Below are 21,503 nucleotides of genomic sequence, written 5' to 3'. Positions count from 1 at the left end.
AAGCCCCCTGCCTTGCGCAGGTACGGGGGGTGAGGACTACAGGGTGGGGTAGGGAGACCAGTGGCTTGGCTTCCATTACACAGAGGCTTTGTCCAGCCACATGAGCTATTCACTCTGCTCTTGGGTGATCACTTACTCACCACTCATCTGTCACACATGACCACGCGCACACACTCTGTCCTGTGTTCGTCTCACAACTGCTTGTTTTTCTGCCTGTGCGCGTGTGTGTTTGCGTGTTTGCGCACGTGCGCATGCATGCAGGGGAAGGATATGTACCTGATTCTGGAGAACAACATGCTGAACCTCGTTGACCCGATGGACCGCAGCGTTCTGCACTCTCAGCCAATTGCCAGCATCCGCGTGTGGGGCGTCGGCCGCGACAACGGCAGGTGAGGTGCATCCTCCCCTAAAAGCTCAGACACCACCCAATGGCACCATCTCCCAGCTGTGTGCTTGCTATACACACACACACACACACACACACATAGCGTATGATAAAGGGTTTCATCTACGCAGAGGTTCTTTGTGCATATGGGTGGACACCTGCTTTAAAGGTCACTCTCATGAGCATGTAGTGCTGCTTTCACCTCAGTGAAAGGCAGGTACTGATCAAAGATTGATGACGGAGAGACAATTGCCCTGATGAAACTTTAATCCAGTAATATGGGGGAGGTGTGTGTGTGTGGATCCTCTCTGATGCTTGATCTTAATCTTAATCTTAATCTGACATTTCTGCCAAAGCAGCTATAACTTTTGCCACTTTTTCACCATGTGTGTGCGTGCTTTTGTGTATTTGCGTGCATTTGTGTGCTTCTGTGTGTGTGTGTGTGTGTGTGTGTGTGTGTGAGTGTGTGTTAGATGCAGATGTGGCAGTGCGGTACACTCCATCATCTCGGTTGCTGAATCAGTTTTTCTCTCCCATGGCTGGCTGCAGACCAGCAGAGGGCGCTTTGCGCACATTCCTCATTTCACTCTGGAAACAGCCAGCATCTGCTTTACTGAACATTACAGTTAGCTCACACTGCCCCACTCTGCAGTGTGTGTGAATGTATGTGAATGTGTTTGTGTGTGTGTGTGTGTGTGTGTCTCTGTGTGTGTGTGAGAGACGTCAACACACTATGCTAATACATCCCCAATCCCATCCATAAAATGCTTCCTCCCAATACCCCTTGGTGGGTTACCGTAGCGACGAGTCGAAAGCGAGGGGAGGGGAAAAGCAGGGATTGGATGGAGTGAGAGCGAGTGAAGGAGTGAAAAAGAGCAAAAAGGCGACAGAGTGTGAGACAGAGAGGGAGGAGAGAGCAGCAGGGTAGGACACATGTTTGAGGAGTGGTAACAGAGAGCACCAGATCAGCATGGCGCTAAAAACACACACTGCACTTTTGTGGCTGAGATGTAAGTAGTGAGCCTCATTCTGTGTGTGTGTGTGGGTGTGTGTGTGTGTGTCCTGCAGTCTGTTCATCCATCCACATCTTATTCTCTCCACGTTTGTTGTTTTTGTGCAGCAATATATTTTCTGGCGTATAAGTGATTTATATACAAGTGTTTTAGCAGTATGACATGTTGAAATATGTGTGTGTGTGTGAGAGAGAGAGATATGTGTGAGCTCATTATGGGGAAGATATAGAGGCATGTGAGGTTTCTCAGGAACAGTAGAGAGAGTGAGCAGAGAGAGAGCGAGAGAGAGAGACACTGACTGATATATATTCAGCGTATTGTATTTTCTGCTCTAGGAAGCGTTGCGTGTGTGTGATTAGGAGATGATGGAGCATAGTTTGTGTGTGTGTGTGTGTGTGTATGTGTGTGATTAGGAGACAACAGAGTGTAGCGCACACTCATTCAAAATCGGAAGAATGTTCACGTCTGCGTTAAGTGGCTTACCATAAACCTGCTTCAGTTTTAAAATGTACTGTATTCAATGCACGTAAGCCATTCTGAGGTGTGGGAGATGTGGTGTGTGTTGTCTCTCTGCCCTTCATAATCACACAGAGATGCGTGTGTCGTCTCTGGGGGGGGGGGGGTGCTCTGTGGTCACTGAAGCTCTGAGCATGGAGACGTTAGCTGTCCTCATGCAAACCTGTCAGTGGCTTGGCACGTGGAAGGGTCCGCTGGGGAAATTTTCAGAAATATCATTTTTTACTTTATTGTCTGGGAAATTACCATAAAGTTAAAATTTCCCACCGAGGCTGTGAAATTGTGCTCACCTCCACACAGTAACACATGATAGTTAAACATTAGTGTGAAGTGAAATATTTTAACCAAATTACAAGGAGTGATAGGACACAATCCTAAAGCACATTTGCCAGGTCTGCAGCGAACTTTCATGCACTACAGGGATTGGATGAAGCGAGGACAAGAGTCCTCAACAATTGTTTTGTTGTTTGTTTGTTTAATGGATTATTGTATTTATTTGTTTTATTATATAACGAAGCAACGTTACCATGGTTATGTGCAGTTTGAGAGAGAACAGGAGAGTAGCCAGGTTTTAGATCATAAGATAATGAGGTGTAATATGATCGTGAGGTCACCTTGCAGGGTCATGAGACGATAAAGGACCTCTCTTGCTTTCTCTCTCTCCCTTCTCTCTCTCTTTCTCTCTGTGCATGTGTTAAATCTAATCCTTTTGCTACTGTATATTGATGGACAAAGATCTGTTGCTGACAGCAAGCTTGGAGTGTTGGGTAATGTGAAATCACATTAATGGAAATCAGATATCACACACACACACACACACACACACACACACACACACACACACATATTCCTAGGCTTATTTTTATTACCTGTTAGTTTTAAAGGTTAGTTTTAACGTTGTCCATCCTAGGATTGGGGGTGTGGTGTTGGACGTGGGCCTGTGCGTGTTGAGCCTGTATGTCTCTGTGTCTCTTTAACCCTTGTTCTTGTCTCCATTTGCCCTCCACTGCTGTCTTGGACTCAGAGAGAGGTAACGTGTCCTCTGCTACCCAGACTTCCATCTGTCTGTCCCTGTCTTCCCACAAATCAACACCGTTTCCACACCCACACACAGAAAGCAGTCTGGTTTCAGAGCTGATATATTTTACACCACCTGTGTATATCTTTGCATGTATGCTCCCAAATCTTGGGATTTGCCAGTTTTTCATTTCACAAATGGTGTTAGTTTGAGTGCGCTTAATATTGAGACCATGTGCGCACGTGTGTGTGTTGTGTTTGTTTTTTATGTCTCTGGTGTTATGTTGATTTTCCCTAAAGGCCAGCTGTCTTTTAGTTGCTGTTCTCATCCTGCACACACACACACACACACACACACACACACACACACACACACACACACACACACAAACATGTACAAATCCACACACACACGTCCTCATTCATTGTTCGCCCATACCAGTTTGTCGGAATCCCCTCAATCGCTGCTGTGTTTCTCTTTAGGGATTTTGCCTATGTAGCACGTGACAAGGACACCCGGATACTAAAGTGTCACGTGTTCCGCTGCGACACGCCTGCTAAAGCCATCGCTACCAGCCTGCACGAGATCTGTTCCCGGGTTAGGACCTACGCCGTCGCTTCGCATCCTTCCTCGCCTACCCTTCATTTGTTCCTCCCCATGGCCCCTCCCCCACCTTCATTGGAGAGTGCTGTAGTAGCGATGTGACTGTGGTCACTGGTGTAACCATTTGGATATTGTTCTGTGTGATAGATCATGGCGGAGCGTAAGAATGCCAAAGCTATGACAGGAGGATCGATGCAGGACAGGAATCACACAGGACTCGATGTCCCCCTGCAAGGTAGCTCGCCAGCAATGTTTGTGTGTGAGAGAGAGTGTGTTTGACAGAGTAAAAGTGTTTGTGTGAAAGTATTTGTCAGAGTGCGTGTGTGTTATAGTGTTAGTTAATGGGGCATGTGTGTCCTTTTCAGCAGAGTTCCCCACACCAAAGACTGAACTGGTACAGAAGTTTCAGGTGCTGTACATTGGCATGATGCCAGTAGCCAGACCAATAGGTAGGGAAAATATTTTCTGTCTACACACACACACACACACACACACACACACACACACACACACACACACGCGCGCTAATCATGTGACCCATCTTCACAGGCATGGACATGCTCAATGGTGCAGTGGACAGCTTAATGACGTCATCAACCCGTGACGACTGGACTCCAGTGATACTGAATGTAGCCGACGCGACTGTCACTGTCATCAAAGAGAAGGCAATAACAGCACCTCTTATTAAAGGCCAAGCTAACTAGTGACATTCACTTCCTACTTCTTCCTTTTAAAATTACTAGAAACTACAAGACCCAGTAACTAGAACAGTGTATGAGAATGACGTAACCTGAAAAAGTTTAGTTTCAGGTCTTCAAGTTGTACACAGTCAAAGCTTTTGCCCTGCAGAGAAATGATGTCACTCTCCTCAAGCTCAGAGCTGTCTGTTTTGAATACTGCCGCAGCTCATAGCATCACTTCCTGTGGCAGGAGGAAGAGGAAGTCCTGGTGGAGTGCCGCGTGCGCTTCCTGTCGTTCATGGGTGTGGGCCGGGACGTGCACTCCTTTGCTTTTATCATGGACACAGGCAGCCAGCGCTTCGAGTGCCACGTGTTCTGGTGCGAGCCCAACGCTGGCAGCGTATCGGAGGCTGTGCAGGCTGCTTGCATGGTCAGTGACCCACGGGTGAATCTCAGCCCCTAACACCTAACTCTAAACCCTAGCCCTAAGAGGTAGCCTTAGGTCCTATTCCCAACTCCTTACTATAACCCCTAGAGTTAGCCCTTTTAGTTATATACAAGAACACCTCAGTAACTTGCAGTACTGTGCAGATGCCTTAGGCCACCATTAGATTTGTTTTAGCACTGGCATAATGACCATATGTAATTATTTCTGTCTCTTTATTAAAATACAAACACAAATACAGGAAATTTGTATGCAGTATTAAAAAAAAAACAAAAAAAAAACCCAACTTCCCTAGGCTGCAGGGGCAAGTATTTAGCGTAACCTCCCTTTACGAATATGAATCACTTAAACCTAAATTTAATGGAACCTGAATGGAATGGTACCAAAAGATTACTTCAGAAAACTCCAGGACAGTCTCCCCCAAAAGGCTTCACTATGTGCTTAGTGCCAAGGGAGGTCACACTAAATACTGACTTATTTCTGTTGAAGCTATTTTGTTCTGAAAATTGTGTTTTTAAAAAACTTTGTGTACATATTTACATATTTCTTGTATTTTCTCTTAATAAATAGACAACATGTCTAATGGTGGCCTAAGACTTTTGCACAGTACTCTACATCATGATTCCGTTTTCTGAACACATCTTCATTGTTGTCAGGCCATCAAATTAAAATTGTGTAGCAGCAAGCACCTGCCTAGATACTGGCCTGTTGTGTTATTTCCTTTATTTTATTACTATTGTGTGCCAAGAAAGGGCACTTGGTGAGAAATGGTGAGAAATGTCTGTTTTTGATCCACACCTGCTAGAATCTGACCCCAGCCCTAAAGTTAACCCTTATGCTTATCACAACTCAAAATGAAGAACTTAAAATGAGTTTCCATCAGAAATGATCAAATGTATACACTTTCCAGCCAAGCGCGTTAATACAACCACTGTAGTCCCCAAATCAAGTAATGCAAGACTTACTGTATGTACTGTATATTACTGGTTTAGGAAATCAAACTCGCACATTTTCACAATCTTTTTCCCTCCATACTGTGAGACCGGACACTTCTTAAAGAAAAGCTCAGGCCGTCTAAAACGGTGTCCATTCAGTTCCCAACCTCACTCTCTTTATTCACCGCTTCCACCCCGCAGTTAAGGTACCAGAAGTGTTTGGTGGCCCGTCCGCCATCTCAGAAGACCTGCTCGCAGGTGCCGCCTTCAGACTCAGTGACGCGCCGCGTCTCCACCAGCGTGAAGCGCGGCGTCCTGTCCCTCATCGACACGCTCAAGCAGAAGAGACCCGTCAATGAGCTTCCTCAGTAGTTCTACACGTTGGCATACTGTGCCCCCCCCCCCCCCCCCCCCACACACACACACACACTTACTTACCCCCACGCACGTGTTCAATCAGCATGTCCGTAGCCTTGGAAGGAGGACGAAAGGGTGACAAAGAGACATGAGACTGTGTCCATGCCAAGAAAAGACTCAAAACACACTCTTCTACACACACACACACACACACACACCTCATAAACTATCTCTGTTTGTTGTGTTCCTGTACATCACTCATGCATTATCTGCTAATCTGCACGGGGTGCCACAGCAGCTCTCCAGCATGTCACACAGCAGGCGACAAGCGCGAGGCTGGAAATGTTCCCAGAACTGGTGTTCGAGGAAGATCAGAGTGTGTGTGTGTGTGTGTGTGTGTGTGCGCGCGTGTGTGTGCATGTGTGTGCACGCACGCATCTAAAATACTTAGGATAGATCAAATATGGCCAATTAACCTCACTAGAGCTTCCTCTGCACAATCCTAGCTGGCTGCAGTGGGTGGGTGGGTGTGTGCAGTGTGCTTCATCACTCCTAAAGTGTGTTTAGAGGACCTCTGATGTCCTACACAACGCATGTGTGTTTTCTTTTTCTGCTTCCTGTGTCAAAGTCTTCAACGTAGTTATCATTGCTGGTGTCGGTGTAAGGATGGACAGATGCAAGGATGAGGATTGTCGGAGGAAGAAAAACGGATGACATGAGCCTGCGCCGCTGCTAATGTATAAATACAGATCAAAGCTTTCACCAAAAAGACTTCTAGTGTACTAGAGGGCGGCTGCTTTTAGCGGGACTGTCCTGACAGACTCTGGACTAATCCTCGTCAATGCTGACAAAGATCTGTAGAATGTAATCTGACACACACACACACACACACACACACACACACACACACACACACAAAAAGGCAACCGTGGCGGAAGCGGATTTGTCTGAGTTGGAGAAGCCCTGCAGGTACGCTCCTGCCATTTTCGCACTGACATTGTCTTTATGTGTGCTTTTGGGTTCGGGTTGCCTGAAACCCCAAGATCCCCTTTGTAACACCCCTACCGCCATCCCACCTTCAACTCACCACCTGCTTTAGGCCAGATGCGGGTGAGAGATCAGCTCGAGTGTCCATTGGGTTGCAAACACGCTGGACCTCAAGGAACTTGTTTAAGCAGTGCTTGCAGGCGAACAGGACATTTGAGCCGAACCACACCCTCAAATGGCGAAAATCAAAACGCTACTTCAGCTCAACGCCTGCGGCCGTCACCTGGATGCTACCTTTAGCGTTTTTGAATCACCCAGCAACATCTGGCGTCGGCTTCTCATACCCACCTGTGTGCGTCTGTGATCTTGCCGCACTCTAGGGTTTGTAGTTCTTCCTGCCATATGAAATGTAGTCCTAGCACTCTCCCTGACAGCAGGAGTCGAGCAGTCACCTGTGTGTATAGTATCTATATAACATGCAAACACTTATCACATTATAAGCTATTACATCTTTTTTTCTCTTTTTTTAAATTTTGAAATGTTTTATTTCGTCAGTTTGTTTTGTACTACTTTGCCTTGGCATGTCTTGTGAACATTTTGGCCAAACTGTATAAAAAAATCATTGTATGTGTTGTAGATAAAAACAAAGGACAATGACCGAGATGAAACAGAACAAAAGAAAGATGATTCTATTTTATGGTCTTTAAGGGACCTTGGCTGTAAGAAATTGGGAAGGAACCATAGGCGTCTAATCTATGCATTCTTTTAGACTCTGAGGACAACCTGAGGAAAACAAACCCAGAAAAGACATATTGCCTTGCATGTCCTGGGACATTTACAGAAGAAGGAGAAGATGTACTGAACAGAAATGATATTTTTTATTTTATTTATTCTATTTTGTATCAGTATATACTGGTTGTCATCTATTCTATGCTCAGACATTCTCTTCACCATTGCTCACACTAAAAGCATCACATATTTCTGAAGAAGTAAAAACGGGAACGAAGAACCTTTAAAATCCACAACCTTGTACAGTCGCCCTGGTAACCGTGTGAAGGTTGATGTTCACTCACAGAAGTTGCCATGATTACCGCAAATCTAGTAGGAACAACTGCACTAATCAAATGCCAACATTTTCTCCAGAATAACAAGTCGGAGCTGTTTAAGAAAATATATTTTGCCAGATGTTGTCCAGAGGAGGAAACACTTTAAAAGAAAAATGGCACACCGATGTTTCTCACTTACTAATTTAAAAACAAAACAAAAAACAAAACAATTATATCCAGTACTGTTGGAGAAGTCGCTCGAAACCCATGTGTCCCACCCTTGTACTTTCTAGCACACCTTACTATGCTTTGTCCAGGTTTAGCATGTGTGTGTGCGCAGCACAGATTTCACAGATTTAATTTCTGTGCAGTTTGACCTTCAGATTATTTACAAATATTTGACATGTATACAGGTGTATGTCCCATATGCACAGAGCATACAGATCGGTCAGACATGCCCTCAGTGACGCGACAGTCCTAGTGTTCCTAGTAGACTCCGAACTGCACTTCTCCTTTTCCCCGACCCTGTTTTGTTTTGTCCTCTCTAAAAGGTGGATGGTCCCCATCCACTCACTCAATTTGCACTTGCAGCACAGAAGGGTGTGCAAACCCACAGGACGACTCTCCTCTCACATGGTACCACACTGGCTGTCTCCTAATTCAACAGAGGTTTAAATTCCTGGTCTCTCTCTCACACACACACACACATACTTGCATTCTTGTGGAAACGTTGGCTTCTTCTGCTCTACAATAATTTGTACACGATATTAAATGTAATCTGTTGTGAGAATAAACAGCATATCACGATAATGACCATTCACTTTATTGATGTATATTCCTGGTAATGCACATGTGATTGCATATATCAGGTCTAGTGCTATAACAACTTTATACTCCTGTGGTAAAGCAATGCAGTGCTTAGTGCTAGAAATAATATATTTAGATAATAAATCATTTGTTGTTTCGATTAACTGATTAATGTGATTTATCTGACCACAGTGCTGCGGCCTGTCATAACAGAACTCGCATCTTTTTGAAGACTTTTTTTTTTCCATGTTGTAAATCATCCATCAGAGGAGTTTTTATTGCTTGGCCAGGGCCTTCTCTGCAGAGCTCAGCACAGCAGCACACACTTGATGAATGAGAAAACATGCAAAGCGATCCTCCAAAGAAACCCATGATAAACTGACAAAAGCATCAGTGTCGTGGAATTCCAGGGCAAGACCCTTGGATCTCAGGTAGACTGGCTTGATTTCAAAGTTAGGGGAAAAAAAACTTTGGAAACTGCTTATAGGGAAAAGTTGCAGCCATAACCACAGCCAAACTATAAAAACAGCACCGTAGGGGAATATGAAAGCTTTCGGCTTTTATAACAGCTGTAAATACAGACACAAGGTGTCCTTGTTCACTTAGGACGTAGATATGCACACATGCATAAGCCTGAACCACCTTGGTCTAAATAAAAATCCAACCCAAAAAACCCAACACAAAATTAGCTAGAATTACAACTGACTATGCAAACATGTACATTCCTGGTCAGTATTTCACATGTGTATGTGTAAAGCATGTGTAAAGATAAAGTTTCATTCTAGCTCTTTTACAGGACTGCATTACTCCAGAGTGATCATTGAAGGAAACTAGCCCATATGCCCGTGCGCCCTCATCACTGAATTCAACACACTAAAACTGCAAAGTACTAATGACCTTTCAGGGGTGGATTTCCATAAGCGACTGTACATGTTTCCTTGGTGAGACAACGGGGGTCAATGGCAGGGTCGTGCGCCGGACTGGAATCTCAGCTCTCGGACGAGCCGCTGGACGGCACTGGTGTGGCAGACGCAAAGGGGGCAGACAAGTGGGGGGACGAATCAGAGGAGAGGACTGAGGAATTGGGCGTAGAGATGGACGGAAGTGCCCCATGTGCCTCTTGAGCCGTGGCCTGTCCGCACTGCTGGGCTCTGTACTTCACTTCTAACACCGAGGCGAGTTCAGAAACTCGCGTTCTGGGGCCAAGCGCTTCCTGCTCATCTCTTTTTCCACCCGGCAAGTCCTGGAGCTCTTTTTCCACTTCCTGAGATCGGTGAGCTACCAGCCCGGTCCGGAAGGGTGCACATTTGGCCTGCTTGCGGGGAAGCGTTACACAGACTGGGCGTAACCCTTGCGTAACGGGTGCGGCGTGAGGGTGGGTCTCAGATTGTGTCCTCATTCTTCGGGTGTGTCTCTGCGTTCTTGATTGAATCCTATTACCTTTGGGCTGCCAGCTCACCTTATCGGAAGCCCCATTCAGGACGCCGCCGTCCTGGCAGAGAACAGTAGATGTCTGATCCAGGACAGTAGAAGCAGACGGACAAAGCCCTGCGTCCTCGGGGTCCTGAGATGTCAGGTTTAGGGCTAGGTCCCGGGAGACACTAGGCAGCCCGCTAGTGACTGATGCTGCAATCGGGCCATTGGTCGCTGTGGGAAACCGTACGATGTCGCCACCAGCTTCAGGGAGAGGTGAGGAGGTTGGAGGCAGGGAGTCCGTTTTTCGCCTGTATCTCTTCTTCTTCCTCTCTCTCTCTCTCTCTCTCCTCCTCTCTCTGGGCTTAGTGCGCTCCGCTGGCTTGGCCGTTATGAGCCCACCCAATAAGCCTTTTGCAGCTGCCCGCGCCAGTATGTCCTGCACGGACTCCGGTTCCACTGGATCCTGCCGTTACAGCATGCGAACACACACACACCCTGTGGTTATCATGACACTTCAGGTGGCACATATCTATACATGGTGACATCTATACACAGTAGTTATTGTATCTAAGGTTAACAATGAATGTAAGACATACATACAAAGTATATAGCCTTTATTGTGATTAAGGAGACACACACACACGCACACAGGCTGCACTCTGTTTACGGAGAGATCCCAAATACATCCTCGCGCTTGCCCATTCACTTGCACGCACACCAGGTTGGAAGCTGCATGGTAGACCTTTTTGCTGTGAGCGTGTGTAAATGCTGATCCGGACCGATAGCAGAATATTTTATTCAGAGCTGAATTTAGGACTAATTTAAGATGCCACAACGGGGTCGAAAATGGGAGGCCGGTGTGCTCTCTGTTCGTCTGCCTTACATACACGTTTAGCCTTTCTCACACCCACGCACACACCTCACGCTTGAGCACGCAGAGGAAGCAGCCATCAGTGGTGTCTGATTCCTGCAGCTGGAAGAACTTCTCCTCCGTCTCCTCTGTCCATCCTGTAGACACTATTCTGAAAGGCGAAGTAGCACAGGCATCGCTGCATAGTGCACACCCCAAAGGATGCCAGCCAAGCCCCCTCCCCTTCAGCCTGCAGGCACATTAACTACACGGGGGTCTGCATGTTCTCTCAACGCGGATAAACCTCCGGAAAAAAACAAACAAAAACAATTTACCATTGAAGGAGTCAGCTAACCAAAATTGCACTGTGTTGTAGGTAGTAACAGTACACTTACAGATAATTTCTCAGAATGCTCCAGATGAGTGTATAATACTATGCTTTACATAGTACTAGAGGTTCATGGACTGGACTGAGCAAGGAATTTCAGAGTGATGTCATATTGCAGTGTGTTTTCCGTGTGTTTTACGGGATTACAGCACCAGTTCTTTCCATTATTGACACCTTTCGGTTAATAGAGATGCACTTAGTTTTTATGTAGCTCAGTGGTTAAGGCGCTTGACTAGTAATCAAAAGGATGCCATTTCAAGCCCCACCAATTCCAACTGTTGGGCCCCTGAGCAAGGCCCTTAACGCTCAATTGCTCAAATTGTATTCAGTCATAATTATAAGTCAGTTTGGGTAAAAGGGTCAGCTAAATGCTGTTAAATGTTCATGTGACTTAAGTTTGTATATGGGTAACTATGTAGTTATATTGTGTCTTTGCATGTGTGTGCGTGTACCTGAAAGGCTGTAGCTTGGGTCTGACAGCAGCCTTCTCAAGTGTGCTCTTCACCAACTCCTCGTTCTCCTCAGCATACACTGAGCATGTGCAATACACCACGGCATGCACCTTAGGAACTGCAGTTTATGAGAGATGAGTGCAAATCACAACCAAAGCCACTGTAAAACAACATGGGACAGAAGCGCACTAGAATATTGTATCTGCATATTCTTATATGAGTGCGACAGCTGATTGTTTAATCTCTGATATGAAAGAGGTTTGAGAATCGGGAAATATTCAGTACAGAAGCAGGGAATACTTCTACAAAGGATGTGAGTCACTAAGATGCTGGGGAATGAGGGACTCCATTACTGTCCTAAAAAGCTTAAGAACAAGATGTTATGGTTTTTTTATATTCCTGTGGCTTAGAAGATACACGAGGCCTCTGGGGTAAAAGAACACACTTTTGAGGCACACATACACACATGTGCATGCGCGCATAGCTAGACATATCTGATGGAATACCACTTTTGCATTACCGAATAAAACTTTTATAGTTCTAGCTAGGCTGTGTGTGTGTGTGTGAAAGAGAGTGAGAGAGAGAGAGAGAGAAAAGATATTGCTGAACATGGACCACCATATGCACAGCAATGGCCAGTAGGGGTTATACAACAAAGGATGAGTGTGTTTAAGTTTTTAAAGCTTACTCTCACCAAGTTTCCTTTTTGATGACGTTTTTCATGCACCTTAACTCCTCCCCCTCTCTCCCTCAGCAGGAGAACAAGGACACCAGCCATGGCCCACACAGTCAAAAAATGCACAGAGGAGGTTCTTTTGAACCAAGAACCTTGTGGTTATGAGGCAGCACGTTTCCCACAAAGCCACACACAACACCACCCTTTTGGTATTCTGCACAACTCACAATGCTGTGTTCTCAAATCAGCTTCTAGACCAATACCAGTCTTAACCAAAAGAAAACCCCAAAAAACATTAATATGTCCTCTCACCATGTCCTGGAAAAAATTCCAAATTCCAAATTGGGTAATGTCTCCCAGATGAAAGGAGGTGAGTAGAAGAAAGGAAAATTCCTTCAGCTGTTTCTTGCAGTGGTGGTCTGAAGAAGAATACTCAAGTCCCTACTGTAGGACGGAGCTATTTCCAGGGAGACACGCACTTGTGATGATTGCAAGTAAAAGTTATTGATAAGAATAAATGTCCCCTTCTGTCATTCACCTGAAATGGACTTTCATTGCTTATCTGTGCTCATTACTTATTTTGTTCTTTATTGTTTATATTGTTATTGTGTTTGGTTTCGACCAGAGAAAGGGCTTGCTCACTGGGGACTCAGATGTGGGTAAAGATGCTTTGTGACAATGTTGTTCTAAAAAGCCCTATATAAATAAATTTGAATTTGACCTAGGTGTTGAAGAGACCTGAAATGAAGAAATGATTTGGGATACACCCCTTGATGTGTCAGTGGTTGCAATATGTGCACTGACTCATCTAGGGTTTTTGGTAAGTGAAACTCTGTGTCAATTTGGACCGAGCCCCTGCCCTGCCAAGTTGGGGCTTCCTGCACTTGTGAAGAGGCTGGTGATGAGCTGAATCAGATGTGTGGAACTGAGAAGGTCTGGTATCGAGAGGCACTGAGTACTGTACTAGGACAGGGGTTCTGTTTTGCAGACATGGGACCGCACAGCAATACAAGGTTTCAAATTTGGCCTACAGTAACATACCTGGTCCAGCTCACCAGCTCATTATCAAGACCTTCTTGAAACCATGCAGGGAAGCAGGAGCTGAAGACCCATGTCTAGTGGGACAACCCCCTTTCAAAAAAGTTAGTATCTGTTCCCTTTGAGCTTGGATTTTCTTTCAGCTAAGAGATTAACAAGTTACAAACAAGTATCTTGGACTTTTAAAATGAAATGAGTGCAGGATAAATAACAGTATAAAGGCATGACAGATTGACAGTGAGCAAAATAACTCAGACAACATTTTCAATTGGCCTTTCAGAGGATTTAGCTAGAGGAATTGCTTACTGTCTTGCAATGTTGCTGTTTCAGACCTTGGGAAATACACCATAACTGACTGATCGTATGTGTGAAGTTACACATATCACAATTAATATTGTGTAAAATACCATAGGTGCAGGCACAAGGTAGGAGTGTATAGCAAAATAGCTGATGAGCATATATCAGCATTGGTGTAGAGGAGTGCAAGAGTGTATCTTTCTTACATGTCAACACATGGCTGAGGTCTCGTTTCTGTCTGGTGACCAGGGACTGTAGTTTGGCGTCAGAGACGTAGCCTCGGGACAGGTCACGCAGAAGGTCCATGTCTAGTGGAGAAGTGCACATATTTCAGATGCCATTCACTCATTAAGCTCCCTTTTATCCTCATGGAATTCACCAAAATAAAAAATAAAAAAGATAAGAAAAAATGAAATGGGACATTTTTTGTGGCAACTCAGTGGAGTTTGGCCCTGCTGTGTTGCTATACCTCCATCCTCCTGGAGGATGTGCGTGATGGGGTCACACAGTGCTGATGCAGTGCAGCGGGGGAGCAGCAGGGCGACTCTCACCTTCTGAAGGTGCGAATCCCATTCGTTCAGCTCACCAAATCCGGCCGGCAACAAGTGCACATCTTTGTACACAAGCATTAATGGTTGCTAATTAGCCGATTAGCAATTCAGGCACTTCATTGGACAGTTGAGTAACTAAGAAAAGCTTTGTCTGGGCTTGATTATGTGTAGCTGTAAAAGTACATTAATTTTCACCATATCATTAATGTAATTGTTTCGCCAAGGAACGGAATGGAAACAGCAGCCTTTCTCACTTTTGCAGCCAATGGTAGAGAGGGTAGACTGTAGCTCCTCCCTCTGGGTGGGGTCATCAGGGTACCCACAGAGATAGATGTGGGCAGAACAGACAGAAGCCTGGACAGCTACGTGAGCCACAGTGTGTGCAGAGAAGAATCCCACCATCAGAATATCAGCATCTTTCACCAACAGGCGTCTCACCGCACATGCAGCAAGACAGCGGGACTTATTCTTTGAAGAACACAAACATGCACATACACATACACTCAGTAGAAACAGGGAGGAGTCTATAAATATGTGGGCATGAGTGTCACTATATGAAAGATGTGCTGATTTGTATCTGTATATATATGAAAGTGTGATTGATTGAGACCTGTATTATGATTTTATGATCCATCAGTAATGTAGTCCTGTTCAGGAGTCCTGGAACCTGCTGTGGAAACCGCAGGATGTCAGGACAATGTGTGTCCTTACTAAACATACTCCCCTCCAGATGAGTGTGGGGGTTTCCCTGGATGAAGCCCTGTGCCTTCAATGTCTCACACACTTCATCTACACTATGAAGGTGCACACACACACACACACGCACACACACGCACGCACACAATCACTTTTTAAATATGTGATAATGGTTTGAGGAGTATAGATGGTACAGAGTCTGGTGTGTGTGTATACTTGGTCTTGAGTGTGTTGACCCAGGCATAGATGGGCAACTTGTGTTTCCTCTGGTGTTTTGCTCTCACACATGTTGGCAGTATGTCATCAATCGATGGCAGATTTTTCTTTATCCTACTTCGAGCCAGTGCAGCTGCAAGCTTAGTCCTAAATCTGACACACACACACATGCAAAACAAGTCAGGATTAGTTAAAACAGCCAAAACAGCTACAATCAAAAGAATGTAACTTAGGTGCAACTTTTATTTTGGCTAATTTAAATCCTTAAACCTGAATAGGCTGCCCTCCACCCGCCTCACTTCCTTAAAAAGATCCTCCCCATCTTCTGGTATTGGCTCCCAGGATTGGAACTTCCTGTCCTGGAAGTCGTACAGCATGACCACCACGAGGGCCGTTAGGCCATCCGGCTAAACACACACACACAACACACAAACGCACCCACATCACTCCCACGCAAAGCCGCTCAAGGCATCTCGCCTTCAGTTGGACATGAGTCAGGGCAAAGGGGAACTCACCATTTGCTGACATGAGTTGAAACAGCTGTCAATCAATATTCCCTCCAATAGTTCTTGGTCTGTGAGTGTCAGAATTTAGCACTGAATGGGTATCACTGCTTATTTACTGAGGCATTACAGGGGCTTTGTGAGCATTTGATACAACCACAAGCGGTGTGTGTGTGTGTGTGTGTGTGTGTGTGTGTGTGTGTGTGTGTGTGTGGGTGGATAAAAAGTCAGCACTCCTCTGCTCTTGTGATTCTGAAAACAGCCAACTTGACGCAACTGTGTCCTGAGGGCTTTAGTCTACAGTATTACAGCCACATGCAGAGCTTTCATTTGACAGATTTCCTCTAGAATCAGCTCAGCTGAGTAACAAGAACAGAAAAAAAGATTAAATTGGATCAAACCAGATCAAATCTGATCTAACTTCAGCTGCTATAGCTACTATGTTAATCCCATCCTCATTCTATCATTTTGATTGTGACCTTGGCACTATGACACACTTAGGTCCACCTCTACCCACAGGTCTAAAAGTGTAAATCAAGAATAGTTTTTAGTTTATTGTTTATCAGACACTAATAGAACATTTTAATCAGACCATATTACTCATATTTGTTATTCACGAAATGCACAGAACATTGAAAAAAATATTACCATACATTTCAATCAAATGTTTAGTTGTGTATTCTCCTACCTCTTGCTTTTAATTGTTTTTAGCGCTAATGCTTTAACAACTAATGCATAATATTGATCTCATTATAGTATGGTCCCCTACTGCCATAACGTCTCATGCTGGGACTTGTTTGAAAGATTAATAGCTACTAACTTCAAGGGCACTTCCAGAAACAGACTGAAGAAGAATGAGTCTCCAGGGTATTGAAAATTTCTCCCTGTACTAACTGCTACAGGTCTTGGTGGTGCACTCAGACTTATGGGCCCAGCTATTCCTTACACACACTTAAATCAGTTCATCCACAGTGCTTTTGCTTTAGACCTGTCCCCCTATCCGTTTTCTTTACAGTCTCAACAGACCGTTAGGTTTTGTACAATTTTGCAATATCTCCTAAAGAAGAACTACATGCCAAAACATTACGTAATGAAAACTAGCTCTGCTGTTTAAAATATCCCACCCCCCGGGGGAGGGGGGGTGTCGTCGTCAAGGTGATAAGGCTGGTGCAGGAGTATACTACAATGTCGGGGCACTGGGGTAGGACGGGAGGAAGGGAGAGGAGGAAGATGGTTCGATGAGAGATTATGGGTGGGCAGCCTCTGGGAACTGTCAAATCTTTAGGACTGCGCATCTTATTAGCAGGTATTTTGTAAATACCTAAATTAGGCTCACACCCGCACACACACTCGTTGTAGTGTGCCTCATGTGTATTTTAAATGAATATTTGAACGAACGTTAGCCAAAAAATCCAAGAGTGCACATAAGGGATGAAATCTACTGGGTCCCAGGTTGAATTATGCAAATTGAGCTCATGCTGAATAGCCTCTGTTGCTTCATATTACTGGTAGACAACTCTGGGCAAGACTTTCTCTCTAATCAGCAAAAATCTGCAGCTACTACTTTCTCGCTCTCTAATAAACTAGACCAATGGTGTTCAGTCCCACTCAAAATCTACTGTTCTAAAAATGAAAGAAGAGAAGGAAGCTCTACCGCTGAAAGTATAACACATCATATTTGATTTATTATTTAAGTCTAGTGCAGCGCGAAGGGTGATACGAACCGCTGCTTATCAAATAAATGTTGAATGTATAGGTTATATGTTTTGAGCGACCTACATTTTAGGGCACTGAATGCCAGCTGATATGCCCGGAGCTCATTCCGCTCGGCGTTTGAACCATCCGCGGGAACGGATGTGCCGCCGGCGCTGGAGAGCGCGAAGGGGCCGTAGCGGATCGCCCTGAGCGCGCGCGGCTTCCCCGCCCGCGCCGCTGCGAAGACGGCTGCCGCGTGAGCGTACACGCGATCCGGGAACCTTGCACGCCGCGTGGGCTCCTTCCTAGGGGGAGGCGGAGTACGAGGGCTCTTTGGGGACGAAGGAGTGCGCCCCTCCGGAGAAGGGCTCTCACGAGGATAGGTGCGCTGATCCGGTGCATTCGGCGAGGTCATGCCGGTTAACTCCGGTGGCACGCAGAGAGGCTCCTGCAGTGCGCACGCGTTGTCACTGTACATATCCGACGTATATTACTGGATCAATGGCACACCTATACGCCCAGATCCCTGACACACTGCATATACACTGTCACATGTATTTACACATGTATATACACTTACAGCTCAAATAAAAGTTTTAATTTAGAGGTAATTAAATTAAAGGTATGCACTCGAGTTTAAACGTAAATGAAAAGGTTTAAAAAGTAAGACAGACCTGGTAGAGAGAGGGGGTGTGTTGGCATCACTGCAGTTAAACTAACTGTTGGAAGGAGACACTAAAGGAGGGTCCTTTCTCTTCAGTTCCATTCTGCATTCACACACACACACACACACACACACACACACACACACACACACACACACACACACACACACACACACACACACACACACACACCGAGGTCAGGTGTCAGGCCAGGCACAAACACTCTGCTGTCAACATCTGATGGCACGAGAGTCTGCGCTTAATAGCATCACTCACTTGTCAGTCACATAATCTCTCTCTCTAATGCCTCTCACACACACATACTCAGTGCACATTTCTTTTAGTGGAAAAACACTAAAAGAATCTAAACAACCTGTAGGTCTAATTGACTGGAAAGGTTCTTGGATAAAACATATTATATGAAGAAGAGGAAACAGACATCACTCCTTAATTACTTGCCATTACACCAAGTTATGCCAAGTTTAGAAATAACTATTAGAACACAGTGAATAAAAATGTCTCAGGAATGGAAAATGCCACAATACAATAAGGCAAAAGCTTCGGATTGAAAACACACGAGTCTCCAGACTGAGGAAGTCTAGTAGATTACATACCATAGTTTCTTTTTTGTTCCGAATCCATTGCTTAAGGTTCGTATAAATGTGTGTGCTGGCCCATGCATAAAAATGTTACATGCTGAAAATATATTACACTGTATGGTATTCACACGTTTGTGTGGACATATTGACCAAACGAATGAAGTGTCTTCTTTGTTTGTGTGTTTATGTGTGTGTGGAGGGGGGAACGTGTGCGGCTCCTTGTCTGAGTTACACGACTCCAGCCCAGCCAAGTTAAAGCACACCATGGTAACAATGGCAGTAAACGGAGACTGAACCAGCACCTTTACCCTTGCATCCAAACTCCCTCATCCACGACTTTCAGCTCATTTCTTCGTTTCAAAACCAGCTAGCCATTCACTACCTTTCTGTCAGGGCTGAATGATTCATGCTTGGGGTGTGAGAATGCACTGACTGGAGATCATCTTTTCATTACCTGCGTCCAAATATGCAGCGCTGCCTCAGCTTCGCGAGGTTGGTCGCAGGGCTGTGGGCAAGGATCCTTTTGCTCATGTCTAATTTAGTGGCGCTTCCCTTACCTGTCAGGCGCGCCACCAAAATCCAGTTTAAATGGACCAAATTCCATTGGCTGAAATGTCTGGAGCTGTGATAAGCTCCACCCTTGCCTTGCCTTCATTGGTCCAGAATACCATCTGCCATGACCAGATTGGTGGCGAGGACCGCCTGCAAGGGTAATTTAATTCTAAGCCCTTATGCCACCTTTTCTGCATAAGAAGGAAAGATTCCAGAAGCCGGGAAAGATGACCACTGAATAACACCACAGTCGCGCGTGCGAATGTAAATAAATAATGTGCCGACGGTAACAACACTGGCTTCATCTTCCCTCATTAACCAGCATTTCTATACAGGCCGGCGTGCTCCGGGCCGCCACTGGTCATCAATCTTCCATTCAGACTCCCCTCCCACTCATCACCTGTTCTGTCTCCGCCTGGCACGGGCGAAACGGCTTCCTCGAACGCCCGGCGGAAACCAGCCCCCCCACCGCCTGCAACCAGGTGAAAAGGGCAGGTGAAAAGCCCTGCACATCACAGACCCCTGTGATCAGACCGATCTCATGAATAAGCAGTTTCTGTAGAGCACAATACCTCACTGTCGATGTAGCTGCCAAATGTTAATATGTAAATATGTGTCTGGCTGCACGAGTGCTGGTTCAGCGCTGGTTGTTGTTCATTCTACACTGAATATTTTTGCTGCTTTTCAAATCCCAGATCAACTAAAGCAGTGTGACATCCTCTCGGATGTTTCGAGAACATCGCCGACGTGCACCCAGTCAATGTTCGCCCTCATCTTGCAAGGCAACACGTGCTGCGTGGCACATAATTGATGGGAAATATAAGCCCGATGGTGGTTCATGGCAGAACAGGAGCATGTGGAGAAGCCTGGTGCACCACGTGATCGGGGGATACCATTGGTCGGGTGCTGTATGTGGTATGGGGTGTGCAGTGAGAGAATGGATGTCTTACTTTCTCGGGGTGGCGGGGCAAGGCCAACACTGCCCCTCTTACGTTGGAGTATATGTACTTTCTTCCATACAGTCTAGAGTTGAGACAGTTGCATGGAGGTCAGAGGGCAGGACTGGTTCAGTAACATTTCTGTGCTGTGATAGGGGTCTAATTATATCTGAAGCATGCTTATCAACAACTCAACATTTAATTGCTGTAAATTGTATACTAAATTTTAGCAATACATTACATCTCCAGAATATGAATTTGAATTGTTGTTATAAATTGTTCAGTATAAAATTGCATTAGTACTGTTTGACAAACACCAGAGAAGGCCAAAATAACCCCTGGCAATTATTTACATAATAAACCCATAAAATCCTGTTTATATAGACATATATTACATCTACAGAATTTCTTTGATGTCTAACTCTCACTAATAAGAACTGAAATGGGCCACTGGACATACATACACATATCAATTTGTATGCAATATGCAGATCTATATAAAATAATAGAACCAAGTTGGTGTAATCAGTGAAATCTGATTTTTATGTATATATTTTTTGCTGTGGACTAGGGACCTATACTATCAATAATGTATTAATACATTTCATAACTTTATTACTTAGATATACTTAATTAAAATGGACCATCCCCAAGTCACAACCTGTACTAAAACTTGGTGCGTTTATAAGCAGATAATCAGGAGTGAGGAACTATAGTCTTTGACCCTAAGGGGGAGTAAGAATGCACTCACGTGCCAGAGCAGCATAAATGAATGAATAAAGCTTTACTAGTAGAGAAAATGTCCATAGTCATGCTTGCTCTACCATTTTACAAACGCAGCTACTATGTTTATTTAACAAAGCAGGCAGTTCCACGGAAATTAATCCTGCCAAGCATGCAAAGGCCCAGGGCCAGTCCATTTCTCATGATTCGCAAGCCAGACCTAAGATTTTTTGAAGCGCCCTGGTAAAGAGTTTTTCCCCCCGCCCGCCTCTGGAGGTGTATGACACAGGGAGGGGTTTCGGGGGATATGGGTATAATGGGGATTCTTACCCGGCCTTTCCAAATTTGTGCTAGTGACCGGCACCCCAGATCACCAAGCTCAGGAGCAACAGCAACCCAACCTGATCCACCTACCGCTCAGACAAAATGTCTTAAATACAAATGACTAACTTGGAG

General features: G+C 45.0%; 2 protein-coding genes across 7 annotated transcripts in view; one reads left to right on the top strand and one right to left on the bottom strand.

Annotated features, from left to right (window-relative positions):
• The window catches only part of apbb2b (amyloid beta (A4) precursor protein-binding, family B, member 2b), a 43,757-nt gene extending 34,959 nt beyond the window's left edge, over positions 1–8,798 (top strand). For 3 of the 6 annotated variants that reach the window (XM_035529740.1, XM_035529736.1, XM_035529741.1), the window contains 8 exons: positions 262–389; positions 2,939–2,944; positions 3,415–3,529; positions 3,683–3,770; positions 3,901–3,984; positions 4,085–4,200; positions 4,466–4,645; positions 5,797–8,798. In XM_035529740.1, coding sequence (XP_035385633.1) covers positions 262–389; positions 2,939–2,944; positions 3,415–3,529; positions 3,683–3,770; positions 3,901–3,984; positions 4,085–4,200; positions 4,466–4,645; positions 5,797–5,967 — 888 coding nt within the window. In that variant the 3' untranslated portion in view covers positions 5,968–8,798. The remainder of the gene's footprint in view (positions 1–261; positions 390–2,938; positions 2,945–3,414; positions 3,530–3,682; positions 3,771–3,900; positions 3,985–4,084; positions 4,201–4,465; positions 4,646–5,796) is intronic. The other 3 variants (XM_035529737.1, XM_035529739.1, XM_035529738.1) reach the window with 3 other exon arrangements.
• Positions 8,799–9,780: 982 nt separating this feature from the next.
• Positions 9,781–18,048, bottom strand: LOC113586469 (putative methyltransferase NSUN7). The gene is made up of 11 exons (XM_027024607.2): positions 17,655–18,048; positions 15,888–15,946; positions 15,643–15,779; positions 15,373–15,525; positions 15,071–15,254; positions 14,715–14,928; positions 14,379–14,522; positions 14,116–14,217; positions 11,899–12,016; positions 11,128–11,230; positions 9,781–10,671 (listed from the first exon to the last, which is right to left on the bottom strand). The coding sequence occupies exons 1-11, from the start codon at positions 18,046–18,048 to the stop codon at positions 9,781–9,783; spliced, it is 2,499 nt and encodes an 832-aa protein (XP_026880408.2).
• Positions 18,049–21,503: the final 3,455 nt, after the last annotated feature.

Source organism: Electrophorus electricus, chromosome 9, assembly GCF_013358815.1.
Source record: "Electrophorus electricus isolate fEleEle1 chromosome 9, fEleEle1.pri, whole genome shotgun sequence".
NCBI lineage: Eukaryota > Metazoa > Chordata > Actinopteri > Gymnotiformes > Gymnotidae > Electrophorus > Electrophorus electricus.
This window is presented reverse-complemented; position numbering and strand designations above follow the sequence as displayed.